Below are 16,577 nucleotides of genomic sequence, written 5' to 3'. Positions count from 1 at the left end.
TGCACGTTTTTGGACTGGGAGAGGAAACCGGAGCACACAGAGGAAACCCATGCAGACACGGAGAATGGGCAAACTCTTAGACAGACAGTTATCCAAGGGTGGAATGGAATCCGGGTCCCTGGTGTTGTTTGGCAACAATGCTAACCATTGAGCCACCATGCTGCCCTGAGAAATATATTCTGAGAAATGTTGCATTATTGTCAACTGTTGCATTTAGATATTGTGGATAAAAAAAGCAACTTGAACCCAAGTACAAACATTATGCATTCCATTGTATGACACTGGTGTTATTATAAACAGAAAACCATTCAATTTTCCATGCTTGACCTGAAAATTTTTTAAGAAAGTCAGTCATTTAATACTGGATACATCTGACAATGTATAGCATTTTGCAACCTATAAAGTTCCTTGTCAAAAAAATTATATTTTAACCAGGGCATGTAATTTCTGAACAATAATCAGGTTGTGAGGATTTAAGAATATGTAGATTCACTTTAAAAGCCATGTAATAATGATACATTACACAGGCTAATGCGATAGTCCCTATGGTTCAGTATAGCATAAGCAAATACACAGGATGGGCCAGTGGGCTGAGGAATGGCAGATGGAATTTAATTTAGATAAATGCAAAGTATTTTGGAAAAGAAAATCAGAGCAGGACTTAACGGTAGGTCCTGGGAAGTATTGCTGAACAAAGAGACCTTGTGGTGCAGATTCATAATTCCTTGGAAGAATCACAGGTAGCTAGGTTAGAGAAGAAGGCATTTGGTATGCTTTCCTTTATTGATCAGAGCATTGAGCATAGGAATTAGTAGGTCATGTTGCAGCTGTACATTGGCTAGGCCACTTTTGGAATATTACATGTCATTCTAGTCTCCTTTCTATCAGAAGGATGATGTGAAACTTGAAAAAGGACTCAGAAAAGATTTACAAGGATGTCGCCAGGGTTGGAGGATTTGAGCTTTAGGGAGAGGCTGAACAGGCTGGGGCTGTTTTCCCTGGAGCGTCGGAGACTGAGGGGTGACCTTATAGAGGTTTATAAAATCAGGAGGGGTATGGATAAGATAAATAGACAAAGCCTTTTCCCTGGGGTGAGGGAGTCCAGAACTAGAGGGCATAGGTTTAGGGTGAGAGGGGAAAGATATAAAAGGGACCGAAGGGGCAATTTTTTCACACGGGGGTGGTGTGCCTATGGAATGAGCTGCCAGAGGGTGGTAGAAGCTGGTACAATTACAGCATTTAAAAGGAATATGGATGGGTATATAGGAAGGGTTCAGAGGGATATGGGCCAAGTTCTTGCAAATGGGACTAGATTAGGTTAGCATATGTGGTCGGCATGGACGAGTTGGATTGAAGGGTCAGTTTCCATGCTGTACATCTCTATGATTCCAAGACTCTCAGTGTGTGTAAGTGGATGCAAATATGCATGCAGAGTTGCATGGAGATGAAATTTGGGTAGAAGCACCAATAAGCAAACAATCCACTAAATCTGGTTACCAAGTATTGATGATGAAAATTACCTCCAATGTATTTTTTTTTTCTATAAAACATGAAATCAAAGTAAAACAAGATTTTTTTTAAACTTTTTACTGGGGTATTTTTCCAGAAAACATATATTGTTAATATATTCAAAATATTATTGGCAATCTACATGATAAATAAACTTTCAACTTTGAATTTAGACATTATTTAATCTAACATAGATATAGATTAAAGAGGTTTGATTAAAGGAAAACTTGAATTAATACTGATGCAATGCCACAGATGTTTGTAAGGAAGGAAAGATTAAAGTAATTTAATCCTAAATTTAACAGATTTCTTGGTATTATTGCAAATGAGATGGATTACAACAGCATGGAACTTTGCCTACAACATCAGTGAGACAATGTTTGGAGTACTGTGTACAATTTTAGTTTCGTTATTGAAGGAAGGATATAATTGCATTAGAGGAAGTGTAGAGAAGAGCCACTCGTCTGATACCTTTGATAAATTAATGGTTTTACAATGAAAAGTTGAGCAGTTTGGACTTAGACTTACAGGAGTTTGGAAGAATAAGAGCTGATCTTGTAGAAATTTAAGATCCTGTGGAGAGAATGTTTCCTCTCATTGGAGATCTAGAACTAGGGAGGCACAGATAAAGGATCTTCCAAGAAATTCAGATGAGGAGGAATTTTCTTTCTCAGAGGGTTGTTAGTTTTTGGGATTCTCTTTCACAGATAGCATTGGAGGCTGAGTGTTCAAATATATTCAAGGCTAACGTTCCACAAGGACTCCTCTACATTGGGGAGACAGGACGCCAACTTGTGGAACGTTTCAGAGAACGTCACTGGGGCACACATACTACCCCACCACCCTGTAGCCGATCACTGCAACTTCCCCAAGTCCTGGGCTTCCTCCACTGCCAAATCTCGCCACCCGACGCCTGGAGGAAGAACACCTGATTTTCTGCCTTGGGACCCTCCAACAGGATCAATGTCAATTTCACCAGTTTCCTCATCTCCCCTTCCCCCACCTTATCCCAGATCCAACCCTCCGACTTGGTTCCCCACCCCCACACATATTCCTGATGAAGAGCTTATGCTCGAAATGTCGACTGTCCTGCTCGAATGCTGCCTGATAGGCTGTGCTTTTCCAGCACCACACTTTTTTGACACAGAGGCACTGTACACTAAGAAAGGTGACTTCATTACCTTCTGACTAAACAGAGAGAAAAAACAAGGAGATCGAAAAGGTGGTTTTCCCAGGATATCAGGTTTTTCCATGGCGCAGCAAGCCAGAGATTGTATGCAAGTTACTTTGCAAATGCTGAGGCTCAATGGTGAGGTGTATTGAAAGCATAAGAAGAGAAGCTAACAAAGATAAAGTGTAGAAAGCTTCACAAACAAAAATCAGAACAACAATTAGCAATATTTAAAAGAAGACTAAATGAGCTCACCATTAATATGTTCCATTAAAGCTAAGAACATACACGTCAAGGTTGTGATGACATGGAAAAATAAAGAGGTGAGGAAAGAAGTGAATCTACATAAAAAAGCAGAATTAAAGGATATAAATAATAAAAATAGTATCACAAAAAGGAAATATGATCACCTCAGGAAGGAGTTTGAAATTTAACAGTTCTATTCCATAACTTCTTTGTATAGAGGTCAGACCCATTGTCTGATTATGCTTATTCTTGATCCAGTTACTTGGCAGTTTTTATTAGTTGTGATTTGCCACTGCCTTCCACTGAGGCGGGCCAAAGAGACAGCTCCTGAATGTACCAGTCAGAACAGGAATCAAACTGATGCTTAGACATTTTTCTGAACCACACCATAGCCATTTACCCGATTGAGCTAGTATGCTCAATCAGTAATTGGAAAATGGAAAGATTGAATATTTGAAAAGAATATATAATATTATAATTTAAGCTTTTAATAAAAGTAAAATATTAATACTATCTGCTAACACATTTTAAAAATAAATGCAGCTAGATATGAGCTATCTTTATCTTCTAAGGGTCCTTAACACTAATTTAAGAATGAGTTTGATGCCAGATTGTCTGATACAACTGGGCACAGATCAACCTTGATGCTCAGTCAAGATCTTTAATAATGTATTCTCAAAGGTCACTGCAGTTCAAATAAATAAGTACAAATTACGTTGACTCATTTTAATTGTGAGAATTGCTGAAGTCTTATCCGAACAATTTGAGACTGCACTAACAATTTAGAACCAAACTAAAAGAAGCAAAATATTGTTCCATCTTTTCTGTCATTTAACTTGCAGATCACAGGTCAGTTCTCAGATTTAACATTGTAAAACTTACTGTTTCAAAATGGTATTAAATCAGTCTTACTTTCTAAAATGGCATCAGGATATTTATAGTATGTCTTACTTTACAAATATACAGTTGTAGTGTCACAGGGGCCAAATTACTTTATGGATTTGGAACAATATTGCATTGAGTTCAGCAACTTTCCACTCATTGAAAATACCAGCATTAGTTGCAGTACAAAACATTGAATAAGGAATTGAACCTGTCAAGTTTCTGCTTTCCTTCACAGAATATGTTGACATCTTGTTGGGATACATTTCCACAGCACTCTGGTTTCCTAGCCAATATTCATCTATGGGCTTGAACGGCGCGAGTTACAGATTATTTGAATGTGATAGGTAACACACGTAAACCTGATCTGACTGTCACTGGTATCTGCACATGCAATATTTTCTGCCAAAATTACTAAACAGAAATCAGGCATGACTGGACATTCTCATTCCATAGCCCAGAAAAAAAATACACACATTGTGCCTGTTTCAACTAACCAAAATAAGTGACAATCATTCATATTTATTTCACAATACATTGACCAGAGTCAACCTACCTGGTTTAAAATGTAAACAAAATCTGACAGTTAATTGTTGGTCATCATTATCTTGTGCATTCTTGACATCACATCTACCAACGAGAGTCCACTTGCCAACCACTCAGCACTGTCTTCTCAGTATAAATGATGTTTTCACTTTGATATTTATTATGAATTGTTCTGATGAACATAAGATTAGATTAGATTCCCTACAGTATGGAAACAGGCCAACACTCTGAAGAGTAACCCACCCAGACCGTATATTTACCCCTGACTTGAAGACCTTTGACAAACTTTGTCTTTTTTCAGCAATAATCAAGTTCTGTACAATCAAATGCCTATTTAAATTATTTAGTGAATTATTCAGTAGCTTTTATTGACTTTGTCATTCCTATGAAGGTGTTACTGTCCTTCAGTTTTCAAGTCAAAAGCAATGCCTTTGCTGTGATTGCCAATACTTAAGTTGAGCCAAATATATCTCCTGAGACCTTCTGACTCAGAGCTGCTACAAACTCCTGACAAAATGATGATGTTTAAACTTTCTGACTTCATTCATACAGTATGCAGGTTCTGATTATCCCTCCTTCTTGGTCCAAGGAGTATAACACATTAATCTTCTATTACTGCAAAATGATTACATTATTTTGATAATTGCAAGGTAGACTATCTCTGGCTAATCTGGATAATTTGTTTGGGTTGGTCAAGAGCATAGCAAACAAAGGAATTTCTATCAGTATTGGCTGTTTGGAATTTCCAGAAGGCATTTGATAAAGCTCCTCACAAGCAACTTTTATAAAAAGTAAAGGTGCAAGGAATTTCAGCAAATTTAAGACATGAATTGGTAATTTATTATGAAAAAGAAGGCAGTTACCCACTTCCTATTTACCTGCTTTTCCCTTCTGTGTTAGGTAACCACCTTTCTATATCTGCTATCTTAGTTCTCTGCTTTGTAGTTATGACTCAGTAACTCCAGCTGTTGCCTCCAACACCATTTCTCCAGCTTGAGCAGCCAATGAGATTTTCGGCAAATGGGATTCATCTAGGTCACATGAAATGCTGATGATTTCCCACATGCCACAGGGCAGGCAATTGATTTGACAAAGCTTCCTTGCCATATCTTTAAGTTTACTTAACTTGTTTTAACCTTTACTTTTGTACTGTATAAACTGGAAATAACAAGAAAAACAAATTCCTTGCAGTAACCACTGTGCTGGTTTAGAAATTTCCATTTTCAAAATTATTGGGGTTGAAACAAAATTATGAACAGCAGCAGCTCAACAAATAATCCACTCAAGACTTTCCTGTGATGTCACTGTTGTTAGGTTTCTTTGCTGCTGAATCACATTCTGTAGGCTATGTCCCTTGGTTTCTGAAGATGAGTCCCTACTGTGCCCATACTTGGTGTCGTTATTTACAAATCTTCAACTTCTCCCATCATGTTTCCAAATCATCTGTCGGCATACCCTCTCCCGTCATTTCTGAAGCTACTGTCGACAAGTTATCTTGCATTGTTTCAAAAATTGTTGCCCCTACTGTCTCCCACTCCTTATGAAGTTGCCGCAATGACAGTCATTTGCGCTGTTTCAGAAATGGCTGCTCCTCCTCTCCCCCATGTTGTTTCAGAAGTTGCTGTCTTTCTCCTTTTTATGCAGGTGCTATCTCAGCAGTCTCTTGTGTTGTTTCAGAAAGTGATAACCTATCTCCAGCTCATTCTTTATGACCTGCTGTTGTATCTCTCATTGTTTCTCTCAAGATGTTTATGAAGTTGCAGTCTCATCTCTATCCCACTCTTTATGAAGTTGTTGGCCCCATTCAGTTTTGTGTTTTTTTAGAAGATACAGTCCCCAATCTCTATCCTGCTCTTTATGAAGCCACTGCCCCCATTCTCTCCTCTGCTGAAAATAATTCCTGGGTAACTCCACTACAGTCCAAATAACATCCATTAACCAACCTCTCTGTTTTGTGTTAGAGCCAATTTCATATCCATCTTGTTATAGCCACTTTTATTCCATATGTTTTAATTTTACTCACAAATGTGTTGTGCAGCACCAAATCAAATGCCTTTTGGAAATTCATGCATACAATATCAATAGCATCACCCTCATCGACCCTGTCAGGAGCGTTATAAAACAAAGTATGATAACTCCATAAGGAAGTGTTAGGTCAGAAGGCTAAAACCTTAGTCAAAGTGCTAGATGTAAAGAAAGATAGTAAGGAAGAGAAGTGGAGAGATCCAAAGAGAGAATTCCAGAGCTTAGATCCCAGGCAACTGAAGGAACTGCCACCAGTGATGGTGCAACTGAAATCAAACTCAAAAGGCCAGATTTAGAGTGCAGATATCCTAAGGGCTTTTCAAACTGAAGGAAATTAGATACAGAAGGGTGAGGCCACAGAGGGAATTGAAAATGACCACAATTATTTTGTTACAGACAAGGGAGAAATGGCAGGATTGTTCCTTCTCTTCCAGCAAACAATTAACTGCAGCACAAAGTATTTTAAAGAAGAGCTATTTTAACCCCTTGAACACTTTGATTCTCAAGAACAGACATAGGACAAATTTTCTAATAAGTTGGAAAAAATAGAAAGAATAAATATTTGTTCCTGAACACCTGAATGTAATGACAACAGCACTCACACAAGACATACACACACATAAGGAAAGCTTATTACAAAAGAGGTAAGCACTTAGCTTTTTAAGGAATCCTACAAAGTCACCATTACTCTTGTCTTTTTAAGATGGAAGCTGGAAACTTTGCAGGCTGGATAATTTTCCTTTGGTCCACTGAAGAAAATGGAGGTTGGAACACAGTGGCTCATTGCTTTTAAAAGTAAATTTCTCATTTTTCTAGTTGAAGATTTCATTGAGCCCCTGTAGCAATGATTGGGCTTAGTTATACACATCTGTAGGTAAAAAGCTAACCTTGGTGACCTGCCTATTGTTGGACTCCAGGCAAAATTCTTTCTTTGTGGGTGGGATCTCTTCCCTCTGTGGTCTTCTAGACTAACTGAACATCAGAGGCTGTTCTTATTAGAGACTGCTCTCACATCTATGTTACCAACGTCTCTGCATCCTTGGAAATACAGTGACCACTTGATTCCAGTGATGGTTAGAGGCACTCCACCTCTCAAATTCTATGCTTCAGAATCCTTCCAGGATTAAACCAGTCATAGGCTGGAGAGGTAGTAATAAGAAACAAAGAAGTGCTGTCGGAACAGAATAGGCTTTTTGCATCAGTTTTCACAGTGGTAGACACCAGCAGCCTACCAGAGGTGAGCATTGTGACCATCACTGAGGAGAAAATGCTGGGGAAGTTGAAAGGTCTGAAGGGGAATAAATCACATGGACCAGGTGGACTACACCCCACAGTTCTAAAGGAAATAGCTGAGCAGATTGTGAAGGCATTAGTGGTGATCTCTCAGGAATCACTGGATTCCAGGAGGGTGCAAGAGAATTAAAATAGCTATTGTAACAGCCAAAGAGGGAGAGAGAAGCAGCAAATGGCTAATGAAGGAAGAGAAAGTCAGTTATTTATAAGATTTTAGAGTCTATTATTAGGATAAATTGTAGCGTATTTCGGAGTGCATGGTAAAATAGGGCTGAATCAGTGTGGCTTTGTCAAAGGGAGGTTATGCCTGACAAATCCATTTGAATTCTTTGAGGAATTAATGAGCAAGTTAACCAAAGGACGGTCAGGGAATGATCTATTTGGATTTCCAGAAAACCTTTGACAATGTGCTGCACAGGAGGCTGCCAATTTAGATAAGAATCAGTGATGTTAGGGACAAGGTACTGGCATGGATAAAGGATTGGCTGACTGGCAGATGGCAGGCAATGAGCATTAAGGAGTCATTTTCAAGATGGCAGCCAGTGACTAGCTGACTTTTGCAGGGGACATAGTTGGGACCACAATTATTCATATCATTCATTAACAATGTGGACAAAGGAATGAGAGTATTGTTGCGAAGTTTGCAGATGACACAAAGATCAGTGGAGGAACATGAAGTACTTAGGAGGTGGGGATACAACAGAAGGATTTGGGCAGGCTAGGAGAATGGATAAACAAGAGGCAGTTGGAATATAATGTGGGGATGTGTGAGGTTATGCACTTTGGTAGGAAGAATAGAGGCATAAGTGGGGAAACGCTTCAGAAATCTGAAGCACAAAGGGAATGAGGAGCCCTAGTTCAGGATTCTTTTAATGTTTACATGCACATTCAGTTGGCAGTTAGAAAGGCAAATGCAATGATAGTATTCATTTTGAGAAGACTCGAATAAAAGAGCAGCGATGTACTACAAAGGTTGTATAAAGCTCTGGTCAGACAGGATTCAAAAATATTGTAAGCAGTTTAGGGCCCTGTATTCAAGGAAGGATGTGTTGGCCTTGGAAGGGGTCCAGAGGAGGTTTACAAGAATTGATCCTGAGGTGAAGGACTTGTCATATGAGGAGCAACTAAGGACTCTGGGTCTGTACTTCATGGAGTTTAGGAAGATGAGGGATGATCTCATTGAAACTGACAAAATATTGCGAGGCATGGATAAAGTGGACATGGAGATGTTTTCACTGATATGAGACCCTAGGGCCCAAAGGCACAGCCTTAGGGTGAAGGGACAACCCTTTAGAACTGAGGTGAGGAGGAATTTCTTCAGGGTGTTATTCTGTGAAATTTATTGCCACAGAGGGCTGTGGAAGCCAAATCATTTAGTGTTTTTAAAAGAGGGATAGATAGCTTCTTGGTTAGTAAGGGGATCAAAGGTTACAGGGAAAAAGCATGAGAATGGGGTTGAGAAACATATCAGCCATGATCAGATGCGGAGCAGATTCAATGGGCTGAAAGATTTAATTCTCCATATTCATGGTCTTATACATGTTGGATGTCACAGGCATTCACTCCCAAATGTGTAAAGGAGATCACCAGTATGCTGTTCAGAAGTCCATGTGACTAATCAGATCATACAACCAATGATTACCAGCTGAAAGATCCATGGGATTTGTTACCATGATAGATTATCCACATGTGCAAGATGTCCTTAGCTGCACCCATATGACTATCAAATCTTTATGAGATCAGTGAAAGCGGTCATAAACAGGAAATATTTTTATTCAGTCAACCTGCAGATTGCATGTGATTATCATGCATTATGCACGTGTGTGCACACTTTCCAGGCAGCAGCCATGATACTAAAGTCTTCATAACTCACAGCTGTAATATTTCTTCATTTCACAATCATAGCTACATGGATAGATATTTGGTGATTGAGGTTTGACTGGTCAGGGCAAGCCGTACAAATTGAACCAGCAATGGTCTCACAGAGCGTCAGTAATTTACAAACTGTGTAACCTGGTAATGCAAAGCAATGTGAATCTCAATCTGAACAGAGGACAAAGAGAAGGCACAAACCTCATCTGATGAGAACAGGGATAAAGAAGCTAAGCAGAAAGGAGAACAAGAACATCTCCCTGCTGCCAAAACCAGAAGGTTAGAGATAGATGCCAGGGATGCTGGAGAAAACCATATCCTTCTATTCTTCTTGTACCTTGCTCTACATTGAGGAACAGCAGCTAATATTTCTTCTTTAGCTGTAGAAGTCATATATTCTCCAATAAATCACTTGCATAGGCCTTTTAAAGCTTATGAAGTATTCTGTACATTACTTCAAGACACAATGCCACTTGAAAACATGTTGATGGGTGTTTCTGCCTCCAATAAATACATCAAATAATAATGGAAGCACAGACACATTTTAATGGAACAGCAACATATTATTGTTAAACAATAATGTCATCAGTCCCTAGTGCTGTGGATTCCTAGAATCAGTGATTTGACGCGGGCAATCTGTTGATCTCAATGCCCAATGGCCTTTGATGACCATGGTCCTTTAGTAGCTTGTTACCCAAAACGTATCAGAAAACTAAGGCAGTCCATCGCCAATGAGGGAGCTGTTTGCTGGTGGAGTTCAGGTCACTGGCAGAGGTACTGAGAAACACAATAGCACCTTTCTCTGATTCCTATGGATGGAGGTGCACCTTGAGGGGTGTCCGTGAATATCACTGACCTGAGATAGTCCATTGCTGCAATGAGGTAATAGTTCACAATATACATTAACAATTTGGATGAAGGAATTGAATGCCATATCTCCAAATTTCCCCTTAGCACTAGATCCAAATCCCACATTAATGCAAAATTAGTACAGATCAAGGGACAACCCCCAGCCCATTCCCCACAAAATAACAACCTACCAGCACTAGTTAAACATTCAGGGATGTCAGCACCTTCATGCCCACCAGATACTGAATGTAGTTGCATTCTGTTACTTTACAAGAAGGATCAAGAGGCTGAAGCATTCAATAACAGCAAGAGCTTTATTCAAGAAGTGTTCACTTTACAGGCTGTAAAGTTAGAGTGAGCTGTTTCCTGCCCAAAATGACTAATGATGTCATACGATTAGTCTCTTTAAAGTGACAGTCTACCATACTTATCAAATACACAACACAACCCAAGCTGAATAAAGCCATCAAGTGATAACTAATTCACCAATTAAAGGTCTCATTTGATGGTGAGACAGGAAGCTTGGACCTTCACCACAGAACTTAATTAAGACAAGATGTAATGGGGGTTCTGGTTTACCACCAACCCACTTAATTAAATTCACTTCCAAGCATTTTGCCTCCAGGATTGCAAGATTATCCCCAATGTTACTGTAGATTTACTTAGTTGAATTTTGTTCAAAGTTTGCCAGTACAAAAAAATGAGAAATATTCTTTCTTTGTTAAAATCATAGAGTCATGCAGCATGGAAACAGACCATTCAGTCTAACTAGTCAGGCCAATCAAATTTTCTAAACTAAACTAGTCCCACTTGCCTGTATTTGCCCACATCCCTCTAAACTATTCCTATTCAAATGTATCTATCTAGATGTCTTCAAAATTTTGTAACTGTACCTGCATCTACCAGTTCCTCTGGCAGTTCACTCTACATATGAACCATCCTCTGTGTGAAAAAGTTGCCCCTCAGTCTCTTTTAAATCTTTCTCCTCTCACCTTAAAATATGCCTGCTAGTTTTAAACCCCCCTAACTGAGGGGAAAGACCTTTGCCAATCATCTTATCTATGCCCCACATGATTTTATATAACCTCTATAAGGCTACCTCTCAACCTCCTATACTCTAGTGATAAAAGGCCCAGCCAATCCTTGTAATTCAAACCCTCTAGTCCCAGAAAAATCCTGGTAAATCTTTTCTGAATCCTCTCCAACTTAATGATATCCTTCTAATAGCAGTGTGATCAGAACTGTACACAGTATTCCAAAAGTGGCCTCACCAACATCCTGTAAAATCTCAACATGACATCCCAACTCCCTTACTCAATAGTCAAAGCAATGAAGGCAAGCATGCTAACCTCCTCCTTAACTATCATGTCTACCTGTGATGCAACTTTCAAAGAACTATGTACCTGAACCCCTAGGTCTCTCTGTTTGACAACACTATCCAGGACCCTACCATTAACTGTATAAGTTCTGTGCTTGTTCATTTTACCAAAATGCAATGCCTCACATTTATTAAAATTAAATTCTTTCTGCCACTTCTCAGCTCATTGGCCCAATTGACAAGACCCCTTTGTAATGTTAGATAACCTTCTAAACTGTTAACAATACCACCAATTTTGGTGTCATCTGCAAACTTACTACCCATGTTTCCTAACCTCTAATCCAAATCATTTGTGTAATTGACAAACAAGTGTGGACCCAGTACCAATCCCTGTGGAACACTGCTGGTCACAGGCCTCCAGTCTGAAAAACAACCTCCACCACCACCCTTGGCCTCCTACTGTCAATTTTGTATCCAGTTGGCAAGCTCTCCCTGAATCCCATGTGATCTAACTTTACTAATTAGTCTACCATGTGGATTAAAGACTTTATTAAACTCAATGTAGACAATGTCTTCCATTCATCAACCTTTTTGGTTACATTGTCAAAAAACTCAATCAAGTTTGTGAGACATTATTTCCCACACACAAAGCCATGCTGACTATTCTTAATCAGTCCTTGTCTCACCACATGCATGTAACTCCTATCTCTCAGAATCCCCTTCAACAACTTACCCACCATAGATGTCAGACTCACAGGCCTATAGTACCCAACTTCTCCTTACAGGATTCATTAAATAAAGGCACAGTATTAGCCACCTCCAGTCCTCTAATACCTCACCTCTGGCGGTAGATGATACAAACATCTCCGCTACAGACCCCACAATTTCTTCCCTAACTTCCCACAACATCCCAGGATACATTTGATCAGGTCCAGGAGATTTATCGACATTTTTTTAAGACTTCCAGCACTTTCTTTTTTTTTCAAGATATCAATGTTTATTTCCCAAAGTTCCCTAGACTCCATTTTTTTCTCTGCAGTAAAAACTGATGTGAAATATTTGTTTAGTTTCTCTCCCACTTCGTGTCATTCTTTAAGGGACCCTATTCTCTCCCTGGATGCTCTTTTGCTCTTAATATACTTGTAGAATGTCTATGGATTATCTTTAACCTTACCTGCCAATGCAATCTCATATCCCTTTTGGCCCTCCTAATTTCCTTAAGAATGTCCCTACACCCCTTATACTCTTCAAGAAATTCACTTGATCCCAGTTATCTATACCTAATATATGATTCCTTCTTATTCTTGACCAGAGCCTCAATATCCTTATTCATCCATTGTTCTCTACTCTTACCAGCCTTACCTTTCACTTTAACAGGAATATATATTGCATAAAAAAGTAAAATTTAAATGGAAAGTCTGAAAGAAATACAAAATTCTGGAAGAACACAACATTTTCATCAATGTTTGTGAAGAGAAATTGGAAGTTTTAATGTTCTAAGGAAGGATCTTAAGTCCAAAAAAGTTTATCTGTCTTTTCTCCTTACAGATGCCAATGGACATGCTGTGTATTTAGATTGTAGTTTCCATCAGTATTTGCTTTTGATCTTGTAATTATGGACATTTCTTTTTTCAGGCAGTTTATTCTGACGAATGGAAACAGGGAAAGAATCCTCTGAACAGGCTGTGCCATACTTGTCACCTTGTGAAGCCACTTCGGTCTAAGCATTGTCATGTTACTAACCGCTGTGTGAGGTGCTTTGACCATTACTGCCCTTACATCTATAATGACGTAGGCTACAGAAACAGGTACAGTGATCTTCATTTCAATTATATTTTTGAAATATATATGTCATTTAAGCTTAAAATATATGCTTGGTTATTCCGTTATTTTGGATTCCTTTTATTTAAAAAATAGATTTGAATATAAGAACAGGACAATATTGCTGTCCTCTACCTACCCTCCGCCCGCTCAGTCATCTGTTCCCTAATCCATATTTATTCCTCTCTACCTTCCATCTCGTTTCCCTTTTTTAATTGACAATTTTCTTTTGATGTTCCTAGGTTTCTAGGTTCCACAAAGTTAGCCAGAGCCACTGCTGCTCCAGGATCTTTTCCCAAGATTGAAAATCAGCACCAACCCACTAACACTACCCCAAACAATCCACTGCTCATGATGGCTAGTGCCACCGGACAGTTGGCAGCCTTGCCCATCTCTCACCCCAAACACAATCTTCTCTGGAAATTCAGACTTTATTCTCACAACTCAAGATCTACTCATGAGAATTCCATAGAGAGCAGACATTAAGATAGGGTGGTGGCGACGATGTGAACAAAAAAATATAGATAACCTTCTGATGGATAACCAATCAAAAATAAACATTTGATTCAAGATGCAAGCTTTGGTCCTTGGTCGTGATGCTCTTTCATGTGGTTAACGTGTCTGAAATGTTAAATTCTCTTTCATTTTACAATCAAGTAACAATCTAGCCACGAATTTTGGCGGAATTCTCAATAAGAGTAAGTTCAACTTACTAATTGACCTACACTCAAAACAGTTCAGAAACCCTTTGTAATTTGTTTTGTATATGTTTATTTTTGGATATAATTGGCCGTCAATGATTTGGTAAATTAGAGAGAATGGCTTATTTTTGGATGAGCACAGACATAATGGGCAATGTTACCCTTTTCTATGATGTAAAGTTTCTACGGGTAGAATTTTCCATTCCCTTAGGTAATGTGGGAAACATCAAGAGACTTGGGAAAATGTTATGAAAATGATAAAATCACAAACTCAACACTGAGAAAATAATTTTCTGATTTTCAACTTAAATGGCAAGTTTAGAATTTTGCTAATAAATAGCAACTACCTCTTTTCCGTGCATATGCATCTTATTAATAGCCCAACTCACCTCATTTCTATACAACTTCCAATTCCAATTTCCTGAGAATCTAGACAGCACTAATTTCCGATATGAAAGTCAGAGCACTTACTTGGCAGCAGCAGCTCACTGCTTGCCTTTCTGCACCTTTATCCAACTCTATCTTTATCACATCCCTACACGGTAGAACCAGGAGAAGTGGTGAGCTTTTTCCAGTGATTGAGTAAGAAGTGCAGAGAACAGAAAGGATTATGTGTTAGGAGGATGACGTAGAGAAAAACTTTTGATATGAGATATGATGCATGGAATAACAAGCATTGTTGTCCATGAGCTTTGATATGAGACAACTTGCATAGCAGAAGTAGAGTGAGAGGTGGCCCTGTGAGTGTGAGGTAACAAAGAAAAGATAGTGGCACTTATCCTTTCAGAGTACTGAAGATCATTAAGATTCTTCCTGGGACACTGCACTGACCAAAGCTAATGTTTGGGTCCAAGCTGGCCATGTCTAGTGGCATAGCCTCCTTTGCTAGTTAACAAGATACTTCTCTTCACCATCTCATCCATGAGCACCTTGAGCTCTGTCAGTGAACCAAGGACTTGCTAACTCACTTTTCTCAGCTATCTCCTCAGAAATAATAGTGAAGGGTGGTTCCCGGTTTGCAGTGTCTGAAACTGGTGTTTAAACATGGTACCAGTGGCATAAATGTTGCAAAGTCCCACCAGTGGGAGCATTTTCTCCTCTCCCTCTGCACAACTCCACAAGTCAGAGTCTGGATCACATTAATATGATGAATATTAGACAATTGTATGAGAAAAGTGGTCATCAGCCATGGTGGACTGACAGCCATGAATCTCACATTTAAAAAATTCCATTACCAAAATAAAATGGAAAAATGAAGTCCTACAATTCTATTATTATAATTTATTTTGAATCTTAAATTTAAGAAGTACTAAAAGACAGCAGTGCAAATTTTCACTCAAACACTTTGTGCCAATCATCTCCAACACTGTGGATAGTTCTCTTCTCCATATTCCAAAAATAATTGGATGCAATGAAAAAGAACAAAGATTGACAAGTATGATACCAGAATTGACTGGGAAGATTTATTTAATAGCTGATCTGATTGTGGCCTCAACTCTAGTTTCCTGCCTCCTCTTTTACTCACTGATTAGTCAGCTAATTCAGTTTTAAAAAAATTCAATTACCCTGACAGTACTGTTCCCTGAAAACTGGAATTCCACAGATCCATGACCACAGTGTCAGCTGGTTCTAGTCTCCTGGGCAAGTGGAAACATGCTTTCAGCATCTATCCTGTCAAATCCTTTATTATATTGTGTATTTCAATCCAACCATCTCCCATTCTTCGAAACTCCAGTGGATACTAACCCAACTTGTCTAAATTCTCTCATTAGATAACTCACAGAAATCAATCGTGTGAATCTTCTCTGATCTATTTCTAATGCAATTATACCCTTTCCTGAGTAAAGAGAACAAAATTGCACACAGAGTCTGTTTGTGATCTAATCAATACCCCGAACAATTGTAGCAATTCTTTCCTTCTCTGATATTCCATTCACCTTGCACTAAACAACAGCATTCCTTTCACCTTCCTAACCGTTAGTTGTACTTACATACTAACATTTTTTGAGTAGTGTACTGGTGAGGTCAGAACCTCTTAGCCTCAGAATTCTGTAATCTTCTCCATTTAAATAATATGCTGCTTTTCTATTCTCCCCGAAGGAAAATTCACATTTTGCCTGCAAATCTATCAAATTTAGCAACCATATATTCAATCTCTTCATCCACAGATTGTGTATAGTTGAGGCCTCTGCACTGATGCTTTTGGCACTCCACTGTCACACCTTTACACACCATAAACTTATGCATAATCTCTGTTTCCTGTTAGCCAACCAATCCCCTAATCACACAAATACGTCACCACCTATACCATGAGTTCTTATTTTCAGTCGTAATTTTTGACCTA

General features: G+C 38.8%; 1 protein-coding gene across 2 annotated transcripts in view; it reads left to right on the top strand.

Annotated features, from left to right (window-relative positions):
* The window catches only part of LOC122539397 (probable protein S-acyltransferase 23), a 79,559-nt gene that overhangs the window by 55,798 nt on the left and 7,184 nt on the right, over positions 1-16,577 (top strand). For both annotated transcript variants that reach the window (XM_043674190.1, XM_043674189.1), the window contains one exon: positions 13,347-13,519. In XM_043674190.1, the coding sequence (XP_043530125.1) occupies positions 13,347-13,519 (173 nt within the window). The remainder of the gene's footprint in view (positions 1-13,346; positions 13,520-16,577) is intronic.

Source organism: Chiloscyllium plagiosum, chromosome 32 (assembly GCF_004010195.1).
Source record: "Chiloscyllium plagiosum isolate BGI_BamShark_2017 chromosome 32, ASM401019v2, whole genome shotgun sequence".
In the NCBI taxonomy this organism is placed as follows: domain Eukaryota; kingdom Metazoa; phylum Chordata; class Chondrichthyes; order Orectolobiformes; family Hemiscylliidae; genus Chiloscyllium; species Chiloscyllium plagiosum.
This window is presented reverse-complemented; position numbering and strand designations above follow the sequence as displayed.